Source organism: Cyprinus carpio, chromosome B2 (genome assembly GCF_018340385.1).
Source record: "Cyprinus carpio isolate SPL01 chromosome B2, ASM1834038v1, whole genome shotgun sequence".
Classification (NCBI taxonomy): domain Eukaryota; kingdom Metazoa; phylum Chordata; class Actinopteri; order Cypriniformes; family Cyprinidae; genus Cyprinus; species Cyprinus carpio.
Window position 1 is genome coordinate 24,945,625 of NC_056598.1, and position 20,206 is coordinate 24,965,830.

Below are 20,206 nucleotides of genomic sequence, written 5' to 3' on the forward strand. Positions count from 1 at the left end.
TTTTCTCCATAGCCAGTGGCTGTTTGTATTTGGGGGAGGGGCATTCTCATTCTAGAGAGCATTTGATTGGACAAAAAGTCTGTGTAGTTCATGATGAGTCATCAATGTTTTTGTTTTCCCAGTTCCCAAAACTGTAAACTGTGAATGCATATATCTGCTGAAAGTGAATTTTGAAGAGGGGAAGTTGTGGCCTAGTGGTTGAGAGTTGGACTCCTAATCCTGAGGTTGTGGGTTGGAGTCTCAGGTGGCAATACCACAACTGCTCCCCGGCGCCGCAGCATAAATGGCTGCCCACTGCACCGAGTGTGTGTTCACGGTGTGTGTGTGTGTGTGTGTGTTCACTGCTGTGTGTGTGCACTTTGGATGGGTTAAGTGCAGAGCATGAATTCTGAGTATGGGTCACCATACTTGGCTGTATGTCACATCACACTTAAGAGTTGTTCACATCATGGATGATAGCTACACTCTCAAGTAAAAATGTATGAGTCATGTTAGTTATACCTTTTTAGGTACTCCTAATTTACCCCTAAAGGATGCATATTAACACCTAAAATGTACATATCAGTACCCAAATAGTAAATATTTGTACCAAGAGTTACAGCCTCAGTGACAGCTTTTTGTACCATTTTTTGACTCTAAAGTTTTGACAATCCCACTAAGGCTTTTGTTTTTCGGTTGCTAGTGTTCTTGTTTTGCCTGCCACCACAAACGGCGTAGTATTTACAGTTGTATTCTGTAAGCGAAAACGGGTCAAAATGATCCGAAGACAATAGAAGGGGTTAAGTGTGTTTTTGCAGTAATTAGTTCTGCCACAGCATCTCCTCATGCTGCTATTAGATCCTGAGGCTTCCCACAGGTGATTGGTGCCACTCACTGACCAATCAGACGGCGTCTCGCTGCCATTGCAAAGTTATTAACCCTGTGGCAGTCTCGGACTGTCCCCGGGGTCTGCTTACAGCCTTGATTTGACGCAAGTAACTCCTTCATTTCACCGCCGGATCTCTTAACAGTGTTGCGTGGTCTTCATTTAACCGAGGAGATCCTCTAATCGCTGTGTCGAATGGAAGGCAAAGGCGAGAGCGCGCGCGCGCGAGAGACAGTATGTCTGACGACTGTGCCGTTTGTTTGCCAAACACCACCTTGATGCGTTTACGCCGTCTGAAACACTGAAATGGGGCAAATCCAGGACAGACCCGCGGAGATCTCCGGATCTAGAGCTGGTAAGTCTCGACTATCTGTCTGCCTCCCGTTTAAAGTGGGTTGATCGATTAATGTCGTTTCGCTAACATAAAGGCTCGCTGAATGAGCGACTCCGACTGTGAACTTGGCAGGCGAGCGTCAGCATATTCCCAACATCATTGTCACATTAGCCCGGAAAATTAACACAAAATACCTTCCTGAACAATCTCTGCCTTGACAACGGCATACTTTGATAAAATGTCGGAATTGTATAATCGCTCGCGAGCTGTTTGGGGTCGAAACAAAGCTGAAGGTGCACTTTTCGCGCAGGTTCAATATCTGCAGAAGGCTTTGACTGCGGATCATCTCCGCACATTAACTGCGAATCTACGAGTCATCCTCTTGCCAAAAGCTTGCCTCGACTCGTTTTTTGTCCTGTCAGATATTCTTTCCCGCGGTTAGCCAAATTAGGAGCAGTTTTTACATGCTCTTCCGCTCCGCGAGTTTCGTTGTTCGTTTACGCAGAATCCGGATTGGAGTTACATAATTGTGAACGGTCAAGCGGATTTGCGAAAAGGGAGCGAAATACGTTATTGTTCAGTGTTTCAACATGGTGGCACTATTGCAGATTAGCTTTTTATTAATTCGAGGAAGGAAACCACAGGGAGCAGTGATATACCCCTTTGTTGGTACAAGAAAGCTGTGTGCATTTGCACTTGTGTCGTAATTTGGCTGTTGTCCCAGAGATATGGCAACACCTTCCCTCTTGAGGTTAAGAGTGTGGTCAATGATCATGTTTATGTCAATGTGTGTGACAGGGATGGACGATGCCGGATGGATTGTTACCCCTCTGGAGGGTCAGACGGGTACGGCGGCGTGGAGGTAAGAGCACACTTGCACTAGATCATATCTGGGGTGTTTTATCTTTGCATATTATAAAACCCCTACATACACGCATGTTCTTGATGCATTGCTTTTTCTAGTTGCTCATTATCAAATCTGTATCTCTTTGTTGCTTAATGTATTGTGGTCTTGTTGTGATGCGAGTGATTGATGAAGGAAGGAGAAGGTGTATATGAATACTTCAGCAGACAGAAGGGGATGGTGAATGTTTTTGCAGTCAAATGTGATCTTGTGGCCGTCTCTTTACCGCGTGAGGCACTTGTCTCTTTGCTTCTCGTGGGAATAGTGTTTGAGATTGTGCTGCAGCATCACTAAGATCCTTTTCAAGGGAAATTATGGCTTTGTTGTCGTCTTTGGTAGGAATTTACAAAAGGTTCATGTCTTTGATGTAAGATGCAATGCTTCCCTGGTGTTCCTGTGAAGATTAAGTCACGTGAGCTTTGTCATGCTGCTGTGTGTGGGGGGACATATAAAGGAACAAAAAGTTGTGCCTCGTAGTGCTGTGTATATAAACACACATACCTTAACTATTGGTAGAATTAATGCTACATTTTATGCAGCTGCCAAATCATTGTATAAGAAGTCCTTTATTAAAGGAATGTTGATAGTAAAGTAGGTTACTCTGAAGTGACGTGATGTAATGAATTAGGTCAGTAACAAACCAGACGTTCATCTGAAAAAGTAATCTCAGTTCAGAAGGAGGATTGAATACTTTAAGTCAAACATTAAATATGATTTTACTTAAAATAATAAAAATATATCTAACCTTTAGTTCTTTTTTTTTATTATTTTAGCTTTTCTTTCTTGGCTAATATCCACTGCATTTTTTTTTTTAACTGGGTGAAGAATTTTAAAAGCAATCCTTCAAGCGTTTCGATTAACTTGATAACTTTAGTTCTAATATTTAATTTAAAAGTTGTAGGGTTAATATTCAGAAGTTTTATTCTTTTGAAACAATGGCCTATAGCTTTTTTTTTTTTTTTTGTAATCTATACCATTTTGTTTTGTTTTTTCAAAACAATACTTTTGCCTGGAAAGACGTTACATTTAGTGTATATTAACTATTATTATTAATAATAATAATAATTTTCTATAGCTAATTTGGAAAGGTTTTGTGACAAAAATGTAAAAAGAAACTAGATTCTGTAAGGATGCTGGGAAAGTCTATACTTTTTTTATTTTTTTTTTTACGTGAAAATAAATTTTTCAAATACTTATTTGAAACTTTAACATTGAAGCGCACCTTTTCTGTCATCAGGTCACCTGTTTTTGTCTTGTGCTGTACTGACTACAATAATGATTTAGTAGAAAAGCACTTAATCGACAGCCACATAGCCTAATCGTTTAAAAACGAGCGTCTTTGTATAGACTTTATTATTCCATCGTCATTAATTTTCCCCAAATCGGTTAAATTCTCCAGCACACCGGTGTTTTGAAGAGGCGCGCTCTGCAGAAGGTGTGGGAGGGGTTTGGTTTTCGCTCGCTCCCGTCTCTTCGCGCGCCACGAGCGCATGCGCTGTAAGCCCGTGTGGGAATGGCTGATCTGGGATCGGGGGGTTGGGCCGCTGAACACGAGCGGACCGTTAAAGAGTGTTTTTAATGTCCGCCATGATGGCCATGGCGCACTGAGCCTGGAATCAGGGACCGGAGCGCGCTGGAAGCACACACCGAGAGAGAGCGACCCACAGCCGGCCTCGCGCCTCCGCTCGCCCCGCCAGCTCCACCGAGCGACCCGTGCGCTTCTGGACACCGAACCGGCATCATCCATGAGAACTTTAATCGGACCAGTAGGGAACATTAGGGGATCGGATAGATTTATGCTGCATCTCGAATTATAAAGAAAAATGAGTAAACTGTCGTTTCGGGCGCGAGCGCTGGACGCTTCCAAGCCTCTACCCGTCTTCCGCTGCGAGGACCTGCCCGACCTGCACGAATATGCGTCTATTAACCGCGCAGTGCCACAGATGCCCACGGGGATGGAGAAAGAGGAGGAATCGGTACGTTTTATTGCTCAGAGTCATGTATTTTAAAAATAATTTCATTTTTATTCTCAGAGGCGCGTCCCTTGCTTCTCTGCGCCAGTGTACACAAAATGGCCGCCATGTCTCCTGCAGAAAAGCGTCAAATACATCGCTAGGGTCCGAGACGGCCGAGGTTTCGTATTTTCGGCCCACACTTTAGAGGTTTTTCTTTACAAATATAACCTCGGAGGTGATTGATACGCAGTATTTTTGCCCATAGACGGTTTACGGAGTACAAAGGAGTCACGTGACCATGGTCAAAGCCACCATTTTGTTGATTATCTTAGCGCTCCGTCGAGGTGCAGTACCGCGCACAGACCTGAGGGGGCGCCCTCTCTGCTCCCTCACATGTGCAGCCATCACCAATTAACACCCAGCAAAACAACCTGTGTGCAGTGTTCTCTCTCACATTTGAACGGTTCAGAATGGCATTTTATTTTCTAAAGAGCCATAAGCTTCAGTGAGGAAAAAGCATTAGTACATTTCTTTGTAATTGGATGTGTTTCTAATCAAGGTACTCTCTGAGAAGCATTTACATTTACGTGCATTAGTGAAGTGCATTAGTGAATGCATCTCTGAAGTGACGGAGGAGGCCTGTCTGGCCCTACCGGTCTGTTGAGGTGTATGCAGTGATCCGTTTGACCGGTGCAGGGGCGCACAAGGCCTTGTTTTGTTTTCTCAACACGGGCAGCTGGAGCTCTTGACAGCAGGGTGTCATCTGCATCTCCACATCATGCAAGCAAACATGATGGGCTTATCTTTCAGCACCTATTAATGTGGAAATATTTATATCAGATCCATTAAAGCTAAAGCTATTTGTCTCTGCATTTTTGTATGTTTCTCATAATGCATAAAAATAAAGCAAGATGTTTTAAGCTGAGCTGTAGTCTTTCCACGTGATTTTAAAACCGTTCTAGATTGAGAACGATTCACGTTTTCTGCACCGCTCTGATAATGTGTGAAATGTGCTGGGGGAAGTATGTGTGTAGTAAACGTGTCTGTCAACAAGAGATGGTGTGAAACGCTGGCTAACCTCAGCACTCCGGGGCAGGTGTCAGAAGTAAAGCTCTCTCTTGTGTGTGTGTGTGTGTGTGTGAGACGGTGGAGTGAAGCTGCTAATAATGGGGTATCTGGGGGTCAGAGTGACCACATCAGAAAATGTGCGCTTGGTCAGATTAGTGGTTGATCTGTGTGGATTTCCAATGCTGGATGTGACTCTTTACAGCGCACATCATTTCATATCGGTGTAACAATCAGTAGTGTTGTTGTTTTTTCTTGGAGATTGTGTATGTGTACATAAACTACAATATTACCTAATTTTTTACACACAAATAAAGTAGAGGTCAGTGTCTGCTGTCAGGGATCGGGGTGGTGGTGTTTTTGAGCACGTGTAATTGTTTTGGTTGGGTTTGCGTCTGACAGATCCTGCTCTGCTGTGTCAGGGCTTTTTTTGGAGCGGTCACGATTGTCTGGATCTATGTCTTGCTGTTTTTAGAAGTGGTAGCTTCTGTATTGTGCTTGTGCTGTTTGTCAGTTTGCATATTAACTACTACTACTACTCACCTGGCGCCTGCATTGTTTTGCATTTGCCCTGATGCATTCTTCTTGTACTGTTGTGATGCTTTGAGATGTGCTGAGTTTCTTTTAATAACTTTTACAGCTATATGGTTTTTAGGGCTTTATTTTATAGGTCACTGTGTTTGTGTATGTGTATAGCTTTTCTGTCTCACATGAATGCATCAATGCTTGTATCTATTGCATTTAGATGTGCAGTATTTGGTTATTATAAAAAAAAATAACAATTATGCACACAATAAAGCAGTCTAAAGCTCAAAATGGATAAAAAAAAATGGTAATTATCCAGCAGAAATATCATAATGCATGATGATTGCTTATAATTATCGAGTTTGTACTATATATAGATATTTTCTTTATAAGCGATGAGGCAATACAGTTTATATCTATATGCAGTAATTTGATACGAGCGCATCTGTAAATCTAACGAAAGACAGAGACTGAGCTGCTGTGGAGAAAGTGCATAATCCAATTGGTTCTAAACGTGACAAGCTTCATATTAGGGCCTTTAAAAAATAGTAAGACATAGTTTATAGTTTTGTTTGGCATGTTTAAGTGGCTCGGCCCGTCAGCTCTGATAGAAAGGCTGCGTGTGCCGCTGACAGAGACACTAGGCTTGAGATGTGCTGTCATCCTGAATACCTCCACAGGTATATTCTCCATCTGTAAATGTTAGAAAGCCATGGAAAATATTTCCAATTTTCTGTTAGAAGTGCATGAGCCTTCTAGGATTCTCTGCTAAACTTCACTTCAGTGAACGAGCGCCAAACAGACAGCTCAATTAAATAGAAGTGCAAATTAAATTAAAAACGGCGCCTGGGGAGCAGTTGGGGGTTCGGTGTCTTGCTCAAGGGCACCTCAGTCGTGGTACTGCTGGCCCGAGACTCGAACCCACAACCTTAGGGTTAGGAGTCAAACTCTGTAACCACTAGGCCACGACTTCCCCAAACATGAGGCTTACATAGTTACATTCACTTTCTTTGTTTTTTATAGACTTTTATATGTATTGTTTTGTTGGGCAACATTGGGCAGTAAGTGAAATAAAAATACAGATTTTAAAAATACAGATTTTTTTTTAAAATCAAAATACAAAAACGAAAATCTTTTTTTTTTCTGTAATTGTAAAAAGTTTGGAAACATTACTATTTTTATGTTTTTGAAAGAAGTCTCTTCTGCTCATCAAGCCTGCATTTATTTGATAAAAAAAACAGTAATATTGTGAAACTTAAAATAATAGTTTTCTATTTGAATATACTTTAAAAAAAAAAATTTATTCCTGTGATGCAAAGCTGAATTTTCAGCATCATTACTCCAGCCTTCAGTGTCACATGTAACATCCAGTCTATCACATGATCATTTAGAAATCATTCTAATATTCTGATTTATTATGAGTGTTGGAAACAGTTCTGCTGTCTAATATATTTGATGAATAAAAGGTTAAAAAGAACTGCATTTATTCAAAATAAAAAAAAATTCTAATAATATATTTTCTTTACTATCACTTTTTATCAATTTAACACATCCTTGCTGAATAAAAGTATTGATTTTATTTAAAATAAAAATAAAAAAAAAAATTACTGACCCCAAATTACTGACCAGTAGTGTATATTGTTATTACAAAATATTTATATTTTAAAAACATAGCTTCTTTTTTAATATTTTTTTTTTTTTTTTTTTTTTTTTTTTTTTTTTTATTAATGTATGTTTAATAGAAATGTATAGTATGTTATGTTATGATATTAAGCAGCAGAACTGTTTCCAACTTTGATAATGAATCATCAGATTAGAATGATTTCTAAAGGATCACGTGATAATGATCCTAAAAATTCAGCTTTGCATCACAGAAATAAATGATAATTTAAGGTATAATAAATTTCAAAACAATTATTTTAAGTTGTAATAATATTTCACAATATTAAATTTTTTTTTGTATTTTTGATCAAATAAATGCAGGCTTGATGAGCAGAAGAAACTTCTTTCAAAAACATCAAAAAAAGTAATGTTTCCAAACTTTTGAACTGTACTGTATACCGTATATCGCAAATCCGCCAAAAATACCAAGATATGAATTTTTGCCCATATTGCCCGGCCCTAATATAATATATATATTTTTTTTTTTTTTTTTTAATGTGCATTTATATTTTGCAATGCATGATGATCTTTCAAATGTGACCCTGGCCTACAAAACCAGTCATAAGGGTCATTTATTCATTTATGAAAGCGGAATAAGTAAGCATTCCTTTGATGTATGGTTTGTTAGGATATGACAATATTTGGCTGAGATACAACTGTTTGAAAATCTGGACTCTGAAGGTGCAAAAAATGTCCAAAAGAAGTCCTTAGCAATGCATATTACTAATCAAAAACGGAGTTTTGATTTATATACGATTGGAAATTTACAAAATATCTTCATGGAACATGATTTTTACTTAATATCCTAATGACTTTTGGCATAAAAGAAAAATCAATCATTTTGACCCATACAATGTTTCGTTGGCTGCAAATACAGGCTACCTGTGCCACTTAAGACTGGTTTTGTGGTCGAGGGTCACAGATGTGTATTGAGGTATATTGTGAATTCAGTGTTGGTACCTAGATGTTGTGCTGTGTTTTTTTTGTTTGTTTGTTAGCAAGAGTAATGCAGTAGAATATTTGTTTTCAGTTCAGCTTCTTTTGTGTGTGTCCATTAAGACTGTTATATGGTATGTGTGAAATTATTATATTTTTTTGTGTGTGTTTGAAATTCAGTTCTTATATGCTGCTGTTAAATGAGTGTGAAACTCCAAATAATATCTTCAAAATCTGTTTAAATGGTAGATGAACTGTTGCCAACATCTTTCAATGGAAAGTGGCCAAATATTGCTGAATAACGTCATGCGCGGATAAGCATATTATTGACAGATTACATCATATTTGCATTCTGCCTAGTTTCAGCTTTTTATATTTGCTTAATTTTTAATACAGCCAAATTTGCAGTAAAATTGGTTTTGTTGTCAAACAATGGGATATATGATATAACACACCCACCGACTGCGTAACCGCCACGGACCAATAGAAACTCAAAGCTGAGCTGTTTCGAACTGCCGAAATGAACTCAAAACGAACTTTGTTTCGGCCTGATTTTGTTCGAAATGACGTCATATCAGTTTATTCTTCGATTTCGTTTGAAGTATATCGGGGCCTTAAATTGGCAACACAGTCACAATACTGGTCACCATCCAGCCGAACCACAAACTTGCATTTGCAATTTAACTAATCTTATTTTCTGTGTGTGCATGTAGGAACACCATCTCCAGCGGGCCATCTCTGCTCAGCAGGTGTACGGGGAGAAGAGGGACAACATGGTGATTCCTGTCCCAGAGGCTGAGAGCAACATCGCCTACTACGAGTCCCTCTACCCAGGGGACTTCAAGATGCCCAAACAGCTCATTCACATACAGCGTGAGTCATTCAGCCCAAATATCTCATTCAGCTTGAGGTTTGTGTGTCCTTCACGCCATTTACTACTGACTTCAGTGAGCTGTGACACACAAGGCAGCAGACCGGGAATAACAAATTTGTTTCATGCTTTTAAGAGCCATTCAGAAGTGACTTGGGCACTGGTAAATCGCTTATTGTAATAGAAGAAAATACTACTCAGATATATTATAAAGACAAACAAATAGGCCCAAACTCATGTAATTGGAGTCGGTGTTGCAATGTCAGTCTGCTCAAACCGGTTGCAATTCAGTTTGGTGCTGCAATAGGCACAGAAGTTAAGGGTTGCACCTATAATGACTACATGGTTTGTAACCTGCAATGAAACTTGGTTTATCATGGTTTTGGTTCATAGTAAAACATCTCTAACTCTGTTTTTCTTTTTTGCACCCTCCAAACTGGTCCTGCTACATACAGCGTTCAGTCTGGACACCGAACAGCCGGATTATGACCTGGACTCTGAGGATGAGACGTTTGTAAATAAACTGAAGAAGAAGATGGACCTGGGAGCCCTGCAGTTTGAAGAGATGATCGACCGGCTGGAGAAAGGCAGCGGACAGCAGGTAACAGTGGTGGACAGAACCGGGAATTGTCAAAAGATTTGGATTTTAGTTGTGGTTTTGAACTTGAGCTTGTTTTTTTTTTTATTGTTATTGTGCTGATCTGTACTCTTAAGGTGGATTTCGTTCTGCAAAAACAATACAGTATAAATATCAAGTAGTTTTATATATAATCAAAACACTTTTACATTTGCATGTTTATTCATTTGACAGATGCTTTTATCCAAAGTGACTTGTGTTGCATTTAAGGTTTGTTTTATCAGTCTGTGCATTCCCTTGGAATTGAACCCATGACCTTGGCGTTGCTAGTGCTGTCCTTTGCAGTTTAGACTACACAACTGCTTTGAATTGATAATGTTTGCAGATAAGGGTGTAGTAGTAACATGTTTTGCTTGCTGCGGGGAAATAGTGTCTATTTGTGTTTTGGTAATAAGCATGTTAAATCGATGTTTAAATGAATGAAGAGTATTCTTGCCTGCACTAGTGTTACTGTAAAGGCATGCTTGTTCAGCAGCAGATTTATGGGTACATTTGTAAGTCATGTAGAGCTAATGATTATTCATAGACTGATGTATGGTCCAGGCCAGCTGATTAGCAGTTACTGGTCTGTTCTGATCTATTGTCAGCCTCCTCTAGGTGTAACACACACCATCTATTTAAATGGTACAGAGGGTGAATTGTGTTGTTGTTTGAATGAGTTAAGGCTCAACAGTGAGGACAGAACTTGCCCTATCAGACCACTAATGTCACTACCACATTTCTCCTGAACCACTGTTCAAAAGGATGGGTTCAGCAAATATTTTTGAGAGAAGTCTGTTATATTCACAGTACAGTAATATTTTAAAATTATTACTATTTGAAGTATTTTTTAAATCTATTTTAAGGCATGTGAATTATTTTATTAGCATTTTTAATGTAGGCTAATTTATTAATGTGTTGGCAGAGCTTAATTTTTACCATAATTACACCAGTCTTCAGTTTTACATGATCCTTCAGAATCTGTTTTCCTGTTTTATATATATATATAATTTTATAATCAGTGTTGAAAACAGTGCAGCTTTTGCAGAAACTGAAATTTTTCAGGATTTTTTTAATGAATAGAAAGTTCTTAATAAAAGCATTTTGCAAGTGTTTGCTGTCACTTTCTATCAATTTAATGTGTACTCGCTGAAGAAACAAGCGACAAGCTTTTAATATGAATTAAATGAATTTTCTTTCTCTCAGCCGGTGTCTCTGCAGGAGGCCAAACTCTTGTTAAAGGAGGATGATGAGCTGATAAAGGAGGTATACGAGTACTGGAGCAAGAAGAGGAAAGCATGTCAGAGCGGCTCTCTCATTCCTGTCGTCAAACAGGAGAAGCGTGATGGCTCCAGCACCAGTGACCCATATGTGGCCTTCAGGCGCAGGACAGAGAAGATGCAGACACGAAAGGTAAGAGGGCAGTGCTCGTCAACGAATTGACTCTGCTTATGGAATGACAAGAGAATCCATTCACACATTATCTTTATCCACAGAATCGTAAGAATGACGAAGCTTCTTATGAGAAGATGCTGAAGCTGCGTAGGGACCTGAGCCGAGCCGTCACAATCCTGGAGATGATCAAGAGACGAGAGAAGAGCAAACGAGAGCTGCTGCACCTCACACTGGAGATTGTAGAGAAGAGGTGCACATGAACATAATTTATTCTGTCATGTGTTCCCTGGTTCCTGTGATTATATACAACCTGGAAATATCAAGAAATACTGACTTATTTTATGAATGCACATTTTAATTGGTTTATATTTTATTATTTTTAAAGGCTGTATATTTAACGCATTTGGTGTGTTTGTAAGGAATTTTTTTTTTTTTTTTTTCTATTTTTAGCAGTAGTGTTTTTTTTTTTTTTTTATCAGTGCTTAAAAGTGCATAATTTTTTCATGCAGTTTGAGAAAGTTTAAAGGTATAAAATTTTTGCAGTTTAAACAACTTTAGCAGTTAAAAAAAGATTGCAGTCACAGAAACCTTGGAAAATTCATGGAAATTCACTGTTTTGGGAAACCAGGTATTCTAGGTTGGTTGGCACAGGAGTGTGTATTGTTTAAGCTCACTGATGTGTGTTCATTTGTTTGTGTGTGTGTGTAGGAACAACATGGCTGATTTTGGAGGCGAGGTGATGGCGGAGGTTCTGGCTCAGAGAGCTCTGGAGAAACCAGTCATCCCTCTGATCCCAATCACCAACAGCAACCAGTACAGACACACAGAGCATGACCGGGACTACAAGATCAAGGTACACACACACACTCTCATATCTCTGTTTATCTGGGCCAGTGGGCTCCCCCTTGTGCCAAAAACATACTTTGCACAAGTACACAAGTGCTGTGTTTTATAGGAAACTGTTCTCTTGTGTTTTGTTCCTGCTTAATTGCCTTAATATTTCTATTAGGACTATCAGAATTAGTGTGTTAATGCAGGCGATTAATTTTGCCGGTTTAACTGCATTAAATATTTAACATGGGCATAGGGCTATGGTTGGCCACCCCACTCACAACTACTGCTTCTGTCTCCTCTGTTGTTGTTTTTTTTTTTTTTTTCTCTCTCTCTCTCTCTTGACAAGGAGTGTGTTTTATAGTCGTAGAATGTCTTTACATCCATATCAAACAAGAGGCTTTCAGACACTCACTTCAATTTCACTCCACGCTTCAGTTGCACGCACAAATACGGTAGTGCATGCTGTAGCCTATCAATTCATATTAAAGCGTGAATAAGGAGGAAAACAACTTGTAACTTAAATACAGGATTCATCTGTATTTAATTTAGTGTTTGATAACTTTAATTTCTGTATATTTCCTACTTACTGAAGGGCACAGGTAAAAAATGGGTTTATGTGAAGAATGTTTTAAGTTCACTTAAATTGGTTATTTTTTTGAAGTCTTATAAATGTTACATTTATATTATACTGTAATGTTGAATGGCTATGGTCAATGGTTAAATATTAGGAAAAAATGAACAATGTCCTAGAGACATCAGCATCGGTGATACCCATTTCTTTAATGGATTGACCGCACTAGTGTCTGTGTTCCCATCTTGTTCAGTCAACTTGTTTTACAGGTGCAACAAAATTATTTCATTTCATGTGGGTTTGTTTCTTATGTTTGGCTGTAGATGGATAAACCAGAGGTTGTGCGGCAGAAACGGAAGTATGAGAAGAAGGCCAAACCATTGCCATTGGCAGGCTCTGCCCATTCAGGCCCAGCAGTCTTTAACACTAAAGATCTCAATCAGTATGACTTTCCCAGTTCAGACGATGAGCCCTACTCACAGGTGCACACACGTTCAGTGACAGATTCACGAGAGTGATTTTTTTTGTTTTCTCTCAACTTGACTTACCCTCTTGTTTCCTCAGATGTTCTCTGGCTCTTCAGAGGTTGAGGAGGAGAACGATCCAGATGGTGTGTTTGGGTTCAGGAGGAGAACAGGCTGTCAATATCATGCTGTACGTTGTGAAGCATCCTGATATGCATGAATGATCGTGTTGTAAGGTTGCAGTCTAGGCTGTATGTTATTAGTAAATTATTCTGTGTTTTTCTCAAAGGCACGTTCAGGACCTGTGGGTGGTTGGCCCTGGTCAGACCCTGCCGAGGGTGAGGTGGCAGATGTGCGATATCGCTATTCTCTCACCACGCTCACGGTGCCGCGACGATGCCTGGGTCTGGCACGTCGGCGAGTGGGAAGAGGGGGCAGGTGAGTTAAGCCAATTAAATTAAACTTTCTCATACACAAATAATTGCAGTTTGATTCAGTTAATTTAAATTTTTCATTTGAGGACTTTGCTCGACAAATAATTGTGATTTCAATTCATTGAAAATTAAGCACATATATTAAGATTTGTGATTTAATTACATATTTATATTTTTTTGAAATATTTATATTTATTTGTAGATAAATGCAATTGCATATGATTCAGTTAATTTGTAATTTGCCTTATCTTCATTTGATCAGTGCTTGCAAATTCAGTCAATTTGCATGTAATCACAGTTTGCTGAGAAAATACAAAAATTGTGAAATTACTTTAATTTCATTTGTGAAAATTTTTACATGATTGAAAATTATTATTATTACTCTTTGTGTGATTTAAGTAAAAAAAAATAATAATCAGCATATACTAATATGCAGTTCTTTTGTGATTTTTAAAATTTAATGTGCATATTGTGATTCATTCAGTTCATGTATGTATGTGTATGTTAATTCACTGGGCAACATTAGATGTATTCTCTCACGTTTGTTTGCAGGGTCTTGTTGGACCGAGCCCACTCTGAATGGGATACTGTGTATCATGGGCTGGACCCGGACTCCCCCACATTCCCATCGTTGTCTCCCACCCAGCAGCCCAGCACGGATACCTCACACACCAGCACAGATACCTCTGCCCCCTCCTCCACCTCACCAGACCTCACACAAATCTTGCTCAATATCAAAGCCTGTCGCTGGAGGCATTTCAAGCCTCGGATGGCACCGCCAGATGACCCCGACAATCCTGAGCACTGGTCCGCACGGAGACCCCGTCGTGGCTTCCTCATCCGCCCTATCAGCACGCTTCAGACACAGAGAGGCCCTGCCTCCTCCGCCAAACCACGTGTCGCTCCACCCACACCCGGTGGGTCCCCTGGGTGCCAAATAGTTCCTGAGTGTAGCTGCTTTTTTTTCAGATTTAAGATGGCACTTTTTGTCTGGTTTCTATTGAGTTAATTTCATAATGTTGTTGTAAACCACCTCTGACTGAAAACCCTTTACAAGACTACCAGAGTACCCCATGAAAGTGTTAGAATAACTTTTGTTAGCATAATGTGATTGTGAATCTTGACATGAGCAGTAACATCAGTTTTTTTACATGTCCTGATCTTTTCTCTGAACATGTGCTCCTGCAGCTTTCACAGCGGAGCAGTACCAGCAACACCAGGAGCAGCTGTCACTGATGCAGAAGCAGCAGCTTGAACAGGTTCAGCTACAGCAGCAGGCCGGCAGCACAGCCATCACTAACAACCCCCAGGTGAGCCTTTTGTGACCATAAATCTCCATCGTCCATTAAACCTGGCATCTTTCCTAGTGCCTTGCTTCACGTCATGTCGCTGTACATTGACATGAGCAAGAATTTGTTGATGTGCTGATTTAGATCTAAAGATTGTCCTGTTTTAAAGTAGTACATGAGACAATGTTTTAAGACTTATTTTGGTCTTGTGTTGTCTGAGGACACATTTTGTGTGGCAACAACACTCAAGTCCTGTTCCCAAAATACTTTTACAGTTTATGGACCCTTTTCACAGCTAGATTTATAATGGTAATGTGGAAATGTCTCAGGCAAGGGTTTGTTTATTTATTTAATTATTTATTTAAAAAAAAAATTGCTGGACACAATTTTTTTTTTTTTTTTTTTTGAGCAACATACAGAATATTAGAAATGGTAGAATTTTTTTTTTAATTTGTTTCCTAAAAAGACTGACATCTTTATTTAAACCAAATCTGTATTTACAGTTAATTTTAGTTATATAATTCATATACATATCATTTATATCATTTAGTTATATAATAATAATCATGCACATAATTTGATTTAATAATAACCCGATTTGAAGAAAAAACAATGTTCTGACAAGCTTTGTGAAATTACACTACATGCCTGAATGAAACAAACAGCAGAAGCTCTGAATGAGATGCATATTCACTCTCTGACAGCAGGAGGCGCCTCTGGAACACCAGATACAGCGTTTCCTTGCGTTTTTACTGCTGTAAACAAAGCTGCGCTGAAACACTGCTTTAATATGAATTATACAGAGATGAGATGAAAAGAAAATACCACGTAAACTTTTCAGAAGACAGTCAGCTCCCCTCAGATACACATTCATATAAACCCCTAAATCAATATTGAGGATTTTCTTCCAATAGTTTGTGCATCATGAACAGTGAGTGATCTGCCTGCTACAGTATTTTTCTCTGTGCGTTCATCTTCAGCGTCTCTGGCCTGTGTTAATGGGCATTAACAGACTTCATATTTTCACATAAATGACATTTTGGAAAGTGATTGCATTGCAGCGCAGTTTGTGCAAGTCCAGAACAGAGAGTTGCAAAAAGGCAAAAAACGGCCGGTTGCCAATAGCATAAAGGCCAGAGTATACTTTGGCTGTCCCAACACCGTCGGCATTACGTTATTTTCATCATCAAGAGGACTCGCGGACTGCCATTCTCACACTCATCTGCAGATGAGTATACTTTTGATAGCTGTGTGGACGCGGCTGTGCGTGAGACTGAAAGGAACACTGAATGTGAAGTGTACCCGGGCCTTAAGTTCGGCCATCCTACACACACGTGACTGACTGCTCGCTCGCACCAACAGGAGGAGGAGGGGTCAGTGTTACTCTCTACACTGCACTCAGCCTGAGGGATTCCTACTCTTTCAGTCTTTGAGGAGACATGGAGAACAGTGCATACCACAGGAACAGTATAATGGAAAATATTAGTGGTTTTGTAACCGTGATTTTTTTTTTTTAAATCGTGGTATACCTTGAAAGCGGTAATCGACCCATGCCTAGTCACTATACATTGTGTTTTATTAGCTTGGCCATAAGTTAATGCTGCTATTGACATCTTGCTCTTTTAGACTGATGTGATCAGTCTCTTTCACAGGTTTATTTATTTTTTTTCTCTTTTGGAAAGTCTTGGAAACATTAAACACTCTTTTAACTATTGTGACAAATACAAATGCAAAATGTACATTTGTTGTGATTTTGTTCCGTTCACCAATATAGTAGTTCACCCCAGGAATTTTAATAGGGTCCATATGTGCTTGCTTTGTGTATAATGTGTTTTCAGATGTTACATTTAAAGATGAACAGAGATGAGATTATTAAAAAAAAAACATGAAAATGATACATTATTGATGATAAATGCAATGTTATAAAAGCAATAACAAGGTCAAGGTGTGTTGGCATCATGTTTATGTGACGGCACACCATTGACAATACCCATAATGTAGCTCAGCCTCTGCTGTTTTGATCTCACAGTATCCTTGAAAATGAATGAAAAAGCTGTTTTCAAGTTGAATTTAATCTAAACAACTGAACAGATTTTGTTACTGAGCTGCTGTTTTGTACAGTTATATAACTTCATAATGTGTTTTTTTTTCTACCTCAGAGTTTGGTGTCAAAGACGATAGACGCTGCCAGTGCTCAGTTTGCTGCCTCTGCACTAGTGACTCCTGACCAGCTGATGGCGCTCAAGAGTAAAGAGGAGGGAGTTGGTGTCAATGGAGTCGTCTCGGCCTCAGGTTGGTCTTTCTAAACTGTACGCATACACCATTAATATATTTATCTCAGCACGCAATGAATTCTGTTCTCATGAGCTTCCATCGTTTGATTACGCAGGCGTCTATAAGGGCTTACATCACACAAGCTCTTCAATGTCGTCCCTCCTTCCGTCTGCGGGCCCTACCTCCACCTCATCCCCCTCTCCCGCCTCCACCACCACTAACAACGGAACCTCCTCAGCCAATCACCACGTTGGCACGGCTGGCCCCGCCCCTGGTCAAGCGCTGATGGGCGGGGCCGTGAGAGTGAGCGTCCCCTCACCAGCAGGCACCTTGAGCGTGCGGCAGCTGCAGCGTCAGCTCACTGTTCCCGCCTCTGCCCTAAAACTTGCTGCCAATGCCAACAGACCCATCCCAAAGGTCACCGCAGGGTCGACTACCCTCGACATGGGGCCCAGGTGAGTAACTGTGTGGGGTCAAAAGAATATTTATGGTTAGATAGAAATTAAAAGTACCATCTGTCATCAATAAAAGAAAAGCATTAGAGGGATAGTTAACCCATAAATGAAAAGTCATTTACTCATGTTCCACTGAACACAAAAAAAGATATTTTGAACAATGTTGGTAACCAAATAGTTTATGGTAGCCATTGATTGCGTAATATTTTTACGATACTATGGAAATCAGTGGCAACTATCAACTGTATGTTTACTAAAATTCTTCAAAATATAATTTTGAGAGCGAGTAGAAAATGACAGAATTTTCCATTTTGAGTGAACTGTCCCTGTGCTTTTCCTCTAAAATAAAAGCTTAATTTAACATTTGAAAATGGTGATTTTGAGACAACCGTAGATATAAGTATTATAATTTTTTTTTTTTTTACTGTTTTCTTTTTTCTTTTCTTTGTGAAATCACAATATTACAACTTTTTTTTTTTTTTTTTTTTTTTTTTTTTTTTTTAGTAGTAGTAGGTATAATTATTTTATCATATTGATATAATCATAATTTTTGTCCAAATTGTGCAATCCTAAATAAACAAGCACTGCAAACATAAGCATTTTTTTGTTGCTGATGCATTTTAAATCGCAATCATAATTGTGTGTTTTTTTTTTTTTCTTTTAAGAAAAATCACAAATAGATACTTTTTCCCAAATAGTACTGCCTTGGCATGCACAAATCTGTGTTGGTCGATATTTAATATTCTCTGTCAACCGATGCAGATTCTTCTGTAAAATAACATCATCTAACACTCACTTGAAGTTCATCTTAAAAACAATTAATTTTACAGTTGGTAAGTGTAATCTTAATCAAAATAAAGATACATTTTCAAATTCACTTTTAAATTTTAACATGACATTTTATTTTCATTTAGAAAAATATGAAGTTTTAATAACGACTACATAGTTATGGTTATGAGCTATAGCGTTGTCCTATTCCTGATTGCAAAACAGAAACACTGTATTGCATTAGAAAAATAAGTCATAAATGCTGTTTTATGTTCACTACTTAAGCGTTAATAGTACAACTGTTTTTTTTTATTTATTTTTTTTATTAATATGAAGTATCAGTTTTTATTCTTCACTGGTGATTTACCAGACAAAAGTAACAGATTGAATTTGAGGTCTCCTAATAAGTTGCTTTTGTTGTATTGAATTTGTCTTGCAGGGAAAATCATGATCAAGAGAAACCTCCGTTAAACAGTCTAACAGACAAAACAGTTGCTATGGAGGTGACGTAGCCCCGCCCCTCAAGCGTTCACACACACCTCCTCTCAATCGAGGCGTCTTCTTTAGGTGCTATGCATCATAGCGACGCTGTGTCCGTGGCAGCCGTTGGGACTTAATTGCAATGCTCATCTTTGTTTTTATCTTTTTCCAAAATTTTGTTACTGTTAAGATATCAACATCTGTAAATTATGAAATATGGAAAATATTCTATGTACATACACATTTGTAATACACCCCCTTGTATATAACATTACTTGAATACAGAAATTGTTCATTTGTGATGTTTTGCACTTGGGAAAAAAAATCAGAAAAAAACCTGCGATTTTCGTAGTGTTTGTGCGTGTGTGTGTGTCGGAGATTGTGAATGTTTGTGTGACTGTATCTGAATGTATGTGTCACGTGCATGGTGCAAAACCTGCTGTTTTATCTATTTATTGTGAGGTGTTTACAAATTTTTTTTTTTCTTTTAAATTCAGATTTATTTTTATTTTATTTTTTTTAATACACTGTAACCTCTTGGGTTTCTGTGCAGCATGTGTGTGTGCATGTAGTAGTGTATGTGTAGCAGTTGTATGTGAACATCTCATGGAAAAAAAAAAGCAGCAGCTCTCTCACACTCTCTCTATCACACTCTCTCTCTCTCTCTCTCTCTCTCTCTCTCATATGTGGCTGCTCCCACTCCACTCAAGCACTATTTTTAATTTTTTTTTTTTTTTTTTTTTTTAAACAATGCTGCTTTTTGTGTGATTCTTTGTATGAGTCGGGGTTTTTTTTTTCTGGAATCTGAGAGGCCCTTTTTTATTTGGGGTTTGTGAAACTTAAATGGGTTTATTTTTATTACCTCTGTTTTGATGACTGATTGTATGTCCCCTGTGTTAAGGAGCGAGTCTGTTATTTGTGCGTAACAGTAGTTCATAAGGGAGAGGACTACAGTGACATCTCAGTATGTTTCTTTATCATCATCATTCCACTTTATATGAAAACAAGGAAAACGAACAAAAAAGGGACATTTTGTTTCCTGTAAGACTTCATGGTGGCGCCCGTCCTGTGGGGCCAGCATGAGCTCTCTTCTGTGAAGAGGACGGTACTTCACAAGGCTACTCGTAGTTGTTGTTTGTATGTACCAAAATCTGAATGCCCGTTCCAATGGCATCATCTATCTTTGAGGTGTTTTTTTTTTAATAAGTCCCACCTGGAAGAATAAATAATAATAATAAAAAAAAAAACTTATGACAAATGACAAAACAATGTTTAATAAACCCAGGGCATTAAGTGTTTGACCAGCACAACTCTTTTCTGTGTCATTTCTCAAATATTCTTTGAACAAATGCAGCTTTTTCTCTACATAACCCCCGCAGTTTCATGCAGAATTGAACTCATGGAGCTGTGGCCCAAAGTGCTTCTTGACAAGTCTTAATTAAATTAGCCCTTTTTATTTATTTAATTTTTTTTTAAAGATACCTTCAATATTTTTAGTGGGTTGGATCT

At 38.7% G+C, this 20,206-nt stretch overlaps 1 protein-coding gene across 2 annotated transcripts; it reads left to right on the forward strand.

The window, feature by feature from the left end:
• The first annotated feature begins 864 nt into the window (after positions 1-864).
• epc1b (enhancer of polycomb homolog 1 (Drosophila) b) lies at positions 865-20,004 on the forward strand. Of its 2 annotated transcripts, XM_042718816.1 has the most exons (15): positions 865-1,220; positions 1,998-2,061; positions 8,960-9,119; positions 9,573-9,718; positions 10,940-11,146; positions 11,230-11,378; positions 11,837-11,981; positions 12,857-13,015; positions 13,098-13,187; positions 13,287-13,435; positions 13,984-14,348; positions 14,620-14,741; positions 16,880-17,012; positions 17,110-17,449; positions 18,657-20,004. In XM_042718816.1, the coding sequence occupies exons 2-15, from the start codon at positions 2,014-2,016 to the stop codon at positions 18,727-18,729; spliced, it is 2,286 nt and encodes a 761-aa protein (XP_042574750.1). In that variant the 5' UTR covers positions 865-1,220; positions 1,998-2,013; the 3' UTR covers positions 18,730-20,004. The 2 variants fall into 2 exon arrangements, with proteins under 2 accessions (XP_042574750.1, XP_042574749.1); XM_042718815.1 differs by lacking the exons at positions 865-1,220; positions 1,998-2,061 and adding an exon at positions 3,560-4,079.
• Positions 20,005-20,206: the final 202 nt, after the last annotated feature.

Bases quoted from the DNA above. Each gene is read 5' to 3' on its own strand.
- epc1b (XM_042718815.1), top strand. From the start codon at position 3,927: ATGAGTAAACTGTCGTTTCGGGCGCGAGCGCTGGACGCTTCCAAGCCT. The intron at 13,188-13,286 runs GTACGTTGTGAA...TTTTTCTCAAAG, and splicing joins CAGGCTGTCAATATCATGCT to GCACGTTCAGGACCTGTGGG. The intron at 17,013-17,109 runs GTTGGTCTTTCT...TTGATTACGCAG, and splicing joins TGGAGTCGTCTCGGCCTCAG to GCGTCTATAAGGGCTTACAT.